Here is a 6,231-nt window from a genome sequence, read left to right on the forward strand (position 1 = left end):
TTCCCTTTTGGGGGGGGAGGGGGCTGTGCCCAGCTATGCTTGGGGTGGGCAGCAGTGCTGGGAGGAGGGCTGCAGTCACTCAACCCCACCCCTGTCCCCAGCACTGTCACCCACCTTGAGCAGAGTGTGGTCCAGCCCCCTCCAGGAAGAGCCTGGCATGGCCCTGTGTGCAGATGTGGGGGCACACACCCCCTGTGCCCTCCCGGGGTGCACTCCCCCATTCCCCTCAGCTCAGTTTCCCCCACCCCCTGGGGCCTCACTTACCTCAACGCTCCTTGCTCCTGCATCTGCTCCGCTCCCTCCTTTACTGTGGGGGCCTCAATCTGGCCACTGAGCCTTTTCTCCCCACCTGCTGGGCTGGGGGGGTGGGGATCAGTCCCCCAGCCTCAGAGTGACACTGAGTCTCCAGGATCAACCAGTCGATCGCAATCAGCTGTTTGGTGACCACTGGTATAACATATTATTGTATATATCTATCTGAAAGAGAAAATAATTTCCTGCTAAATAGGCTAGTTAGATATTGCTTGGGAATTGAGTACTCAGCATTTTTGACAATTTTTTTGTTCATAGAGGACCTCAAAATGGAAGCAATACCCTTTTAATAATTTGCATTGTTTTCCAACGTATTTCTTAGATCTGTACTGACATAAATGACAATATTGCTGTCTAAACTAAGGATAAATCTATTGGTTATAGCTCAGTCATAAAATGAATTGCTTACCAAGTAATTAATCACTTGCCTTCTCCAAGTTAAAATCAGAGTATTTTCTGACAAGGTATACGATATTGCTATATTTTATGCAACTTTACTTTTTTGCAGAAGGACAATTATTGTAATAATAAGGAACTTTCATATTTACTTTTATTATGCATTGCATAGTTAAATACTGTTCAGAAACTTGATATTTTTAAAAACCGATTTTTTTTTAAGTACTTAGGAGACTTAAGACTGCTAGTTCACGGGACAAGTCCCACACTTGGTTTTGAAAATCACTCTTTAAATATTAACTATCACAGTTGCTGAAGACTACACAAAAGGGAGCAGGAATTGGGAAAAATGAACTTCTCTTAGGTAAGAGAGATCTTGCTGAAGGGTGCTTACGACCTCCTTGTCTCTCATATTTTATGGCACGCTCCCTGTCTCTGAGCTTTTTTTATGGTTGTATTTTTCTGAGCTTTTGTGTATCGTCCCTAATGGACAAAAAAGGAAATGCAGAGCTCTCCTCATTCTGTCTGCTCTCCTACACTTCCTAAAACAGATTTCCTCCCTGGCTTTAAGCCTCAGGAGTATTGTGACCATTTTTTTCCTTTTTGTTACACAGTGTGCTTTTGAACATTGACCAAGAGGCAAGAAACATACAGGTAGACTTGGTTGGCTGATTGCTTTACTGGATTACTTTCTGAGCTTGTAATATTAGTGTTTGCAGTTTTACTTAGAAATGTTTCCTCCTTGTAATCTATTAAAGCACAGTGGGAATTTGTTATCCAAATATGTTGTCTGTTGCTAATTTCATGCAATATTTACTTTGATTTAATATATGGCAGGGTGTTACAGAAAGGTAGGTGATAAAGTTCTAATTTCACACATTCTAAAAAAAATGTGCTTGTAGTTGCACTGAACACAGTAATTGAAATATCTGATTAACTGCTTTTAAAGAATAGCAGTGATTCACAATATAGGCTGTTCTCTGGAGTGTAGAGCATTTGTCCCTTTTTTTTTTTGATTGGTGGCAAATTATTTTGTCAAGGCTTAGACAAATCATTGTGGGGAAAATACTTATTTTAGCACCTGTACCTTTCCAATCTTCCAGACAGAACACAATATACTTATTTTTACAGTATTTGCTTGTTGATGTTCTTGTTGCATTTTGCAGAATACAGTTGAATAGTATTGTATCAGTCCCTTTTCCTCTGTTCTGAAGGAATTTTTAACTGCCTCCTTTTACTGTTAGTGGTTCACTTTGGGCCATTCAGTTTGGTTTGGAACCAACTTGCCTTATGAGATATGAGGATCTTCTGTCCCTTGAGACTTGACATCCTGTTGGTAGTCCGATCAGCAGAAGAGAATATGGTTGTCTTCAGAAGCCATTGATACCCTCTCTGAGTGAGAACTTCATCATATTAAATACATAATGTGGGAATATAAAGTCCATTTTTTTGCTACTCTTCCTTGTTTATATTTGGATCATATATGGCAACTAGTATTAACGTGTTTGTTTGTTTTTTTAAGTTTGGCATGTTCTAATTACTAAAGATTTGAATTGAAAATGTAAAAGACTTGACTGGCTTGTATACTGACTGTTTCACTAATCAATATTTAATATGGTTTTCATAGGATATGTAACATGACACTGATATTCTGGACAGGTAATTTTCACTGTTTGAAAACCTTACATAATAAGGGATTCCAGGTATGCCAGAAATGAGCACCTACCCATCCTGTACCATCATATTGCCAAGGATCTGTTTTGTGATGTTTACACTTCAGCAAATCAGTCATTTTAATGTTTAATCGCAACATCTTTTTGATCAACAAATCATTTTTAGAAATTTGGAAATGTTTTGGTGCTTGTATTTAAAGGGACACTGTCAACTTTAATTTGTATGAATTAATTAACAAAATTCAATAGCATATCTTAAAAAAAAACACAAAAAAAACCTCTGATCCCTAATTTTAAAAGTTTGTGTTTTTTCTTTTCTGCTGAAGCTTAAAAAATTTTTTTGGATGGGTTTGAGAACAACCATTGAGGAACTTAAGCTATGTCCTTCAGTTCCTCCTCTCCTTCCTCTCTGCACATGCCTGCCTGCTGCCTCTTCAGTTTAAGCTTTGCTACAGCTGTGTACTAGTATATACATTCTTATAGGGCCTGGGGAAGAGTGTGCATGTGAGCTCTCTCCAGAATAGTGCATGAGTGATGTGGTTATACTGGTGCATGAAAAAGATTGCAGCTGATCATCAGTGAAACTAACACCAGGTAGAAAGCTGTCAAGTGGACGAATTGAATTAAGTGTTTTCATTTAAATATTCAGCTTTGAATTATTAAGTGTAACAACAATATGCAGCCTTTTCACATGGAGGAGAGGGTTTTTTTTTCCTTTTCCCCTGCATTTGACTGTGTCCCTTTAAGTGAAATTTATGTTTTTCTTGATCACTTTTATTGTGGAGCATACTGTTACACAGATGCTAGAATAATACAAGAATTAGTGGGGATTTGAAGCATCCATTTTAAAGGAGTCTGGCAAGGCATGCCAAAATGAAATGGTGTACAACACAATGGCAGACGTATATAGTCAAGCTAAATATATAGTATAGACATGGTAATGCATACTGAAGGGCAGATATTTGGTATACTAGATTCTGAATTTTAACTTCAGGGCACCTGCTTGGACCTCCTTGGTCATAGGTATATTTTTATGGCAGGTATAGGGAATAGTATTAAGCTCTACATAGGGGATGCTGAGAATGAAATAATACCTTAAAAATTGATGTAGATGTTAGAAGCAGGAAGATGGGTCAGAGGATAGAGAACAGAGGGACTTTCAGAGTCTGCTCTAATCCTAGACTTAAAACAGGCATATGATAATTGGCACTGGAAAGTAGTTTACTAATTATGGACCTTATAACTAAGAACAATAGAGTACTCATTGTAATATCTAAAGCTGACAAAAATAACTTGTTAGATCATCATGTTTGTTATTTGAATCCTAACTTTATTTTATATCTAGCTAGCTTATTTTTGCCATAAATTATTAAAAAAAAGAAAGTTGGGTGAAATGAGAAACATTGACCGGTTGGAGTTCTTGCCCTTTTTCTGTGTATTAAATGTTTTTCTGAGCCTAGTTTTATCTCCATAAACTACAGGTAAAATTGTCATAGTACTGGGACCAAAGAGATATGGTCAGGCTGAATAGGAGCATTTTAGAGAATGCTGCAAGCTTCCTCGGTTTGAATTTTAAGTTCAGCTAGATTTTTGTCTCAAATAGTTTAGTGGGACTCCTATAACTTAGATGATTCAACATGGAATCCAAGAAAGGAATGTGGGAGGGAAACATTCAAGCTTAAAGTAAAATTAGCTTCTTTCCTTCCTCCCCCTTTTGACACTTTGGCTCCTTTATTTATAACAAATCAAGGCAATTTGAAGGCCATAGTCTGTAAAGGCCACAGTACTTTTCAGTAAATCACTTTTGTCCTTGGCTGTATGAGATTTGATAACCTAGGATTTCAAAGAGCTGAAAATATCAAATGAGTTAACATGCAACCTTGTAAATAGCAATGGTGCTCATTCCTAGCTTAAGTTCTAATTTGTTAGCAAATGTTAGAATGGGGATGACCATGGATTTAATTTAATTTTCCTCTGATTAACTTCTTTAGGAAGCTCAGTTGCCTTATTAGCTTTGCCAACTCTGCTGTCCTATTTCTCTGCAGGCTGCTGCAGTTATTCTCTGGGCTGTGGTCACTGTTTCAGAAATCATTACTGCTGGAGAATGAATATTTTCAGTTTATCTCATTGTGGTGTCTTCAACCAAAATTTAAATTGAGAATTTAAAACAGTTGAATTATTCTTTAGTGAAACTGGGATGAAACTAATTGTCTATAAACTTATAATCAACTGAAATAAAAAAAACAAACCCTATGGTATTCTAATTTCTGGATGTTGTTCAAAATCAAGATTTTGACAGCAATGAACACTTATGCACTAAATTAAATAAACTAAGGGATGTAGTGGTAAACTAGGGGAGCATGGTAACATTAGCTGGAGATACTGTCAGGTGACCTAAACAGCTTTATAAAACCTTGTATGTGTATACTCTAAAATCATTATTGAACATGAAATTAGCTGTAAGCAAAAGTTAAACTGACAAGTCTAGTTTCATTATACACGTTGTTGTAAAAACCTAAATGTAAATTTATGATCTAAATTATTAGCACTATTTAGTAAAGGCTTGTATGTTCATGGAATAGTGTATATTAAGCATAAATATTGGCACATATATTTCTAACCTGACAGTGTCCCTCATTTACCATGTCCCTGTACTTTCATTTTCCAGCTGAGTTTTACCTTTGCATGTGGCTCAGTGAAAAAAAAGTACAAATTTATTAATTTCCTGGAAGCATTTTGGGGCTATCATGGGTTGTATTAAAAAAATGCTTAGTAAGTATTGAAATTTTCCTTTTTTGCCAAGGGTTAGTAGCTAAGTGGAAAAATGTGTAGTGTGATTTTCTGCTTATATAATTGTATAGATGCATACACATGCCTAAACCTATACAGATTAATTATATTTAAATTACAACAGTAATTACTAGAAATCCTTCCTTCCTAGAAGGGTTTAATAGAAGTTAAACAAAATTAGAGTTCAGTAGACCTAAATGTTTCCATTCAAAGAAGTGTTTTTAATTTGACCTGTTAGGTAATGCACATTGTAATGCTTGCTACTTGTCCTTAGTTTATCATAGGAGCTTCTGTGAAGGTATCTTTTTGAAGTAATGCCCACAGAAAGTGGAAGTTGTGCAACTGCTCGCCAAGCAAAGCAGAAGCGCAAATCGCACAGTCTTTCTATACGAAGAACCAACAGTTCTGAGCAAGAACGGACAGGATTGCAAAGAGACATGTTGGAAGGGCAGGTAAGCCAACATAAACTGAAGTTTAATCTTTTATCTTTCAACACTTCACAAATAACCAGTGTAATGGACAGATGGGGCTGGAGAGAAGAGCACAGTATATATTTGGGGCATGTGAAAAGTAGTAGACTGTTTTGTTGACTGCTTTTATAGTGTTGATGAAGCTATTCAGTTTGTTCATTGATGCATCCCACCTTTTTTAACGCTTTCCCCATAATATCTGTAGAAAGGGGGCTGAGGTGAGGGCAGGGGGGAAACGAGGATGCTTTGTCCCTCTGAAAAGTAGACACTTTCAGTTGGTAGTCTTGGTAATGGCCCATCAGGTAACATGCAAACTTTGGTTGCTGTTCTTGATAGCTGTTTGACTAGTAGTTCAGATCAGTATTGGAAAAATCCTTTCTATGAAATAAATGCAAGTGTTTGTGACTGCATTAGGCAATTGCATTGCTCAGATCTTTAGTGCTGAAAATAATTAGGGGTGCAATGATAAAGATTTTCTTGGCCGATACTGATAGCCAATTATTAACAACCATATCAGCTAATACATATCTGATAGCCGATTTTACAGGAATGCAGTCTAGCAGCTTGGAGAGCAGTGTCCTATCTAAGTT

At 37.0% G+C, this 6,231-nt stretch overlaps 1 protein-coding gene across 7 annotated transcripts in view; it reads left to right on the plus strand.

Annotated features, from left to right (window-relative positions):
• The window catches only part of WDR37 (WD repeat domain 37), a 78,887-nt gene that overhangs the window by 7,544 nt on the left and 65,112 nt on the right, over positions 1–6,231 (plus strand). The window contains exons 1-4 of one of the 7 annotated variants that reach the window (XM_025205765.1): positions 1,058–1,072; positions 1,323–1,362; positions 2,336–2,367; positions 5,446–5,623. In XM_025205765.1, coding sequence (XP_025061550.1) covers positions 5,486–5,623 — 138 coding nt within the window. In that variant the 5' untranslated portion in view covers positions 1,058–1,072; positions 1,323–1,362; positions 2,336–2,367; positions 5,446–5,485. Of the gene's footprint in view, positions 1–1,057; positions 1,073–1,322; positions 1,363–1,952; positions 2,105–2,335; positions 2,368–5,445; positions 5,624–6,231 lie in introns of those variants that run through there. The other 6 variants (XM_025205764.1, XM_025205763.1, XM_025205762.1 and 3 more) reach the window with 6 other exon arrangements.

This window comes from Alligator sinensis, unplaced genomic scaffold (assembly GCF_000455745.1).
Source record: "Alligator sinensis unplaced genomic scaffold, ASM45574v1 scaffold370_1, whole genome shotgun sequence".
NCBI lineage: Eukaryota > Metazoa > Chordata > Crocodylia > Alligatoridae > Alligator > Alligator sinensis.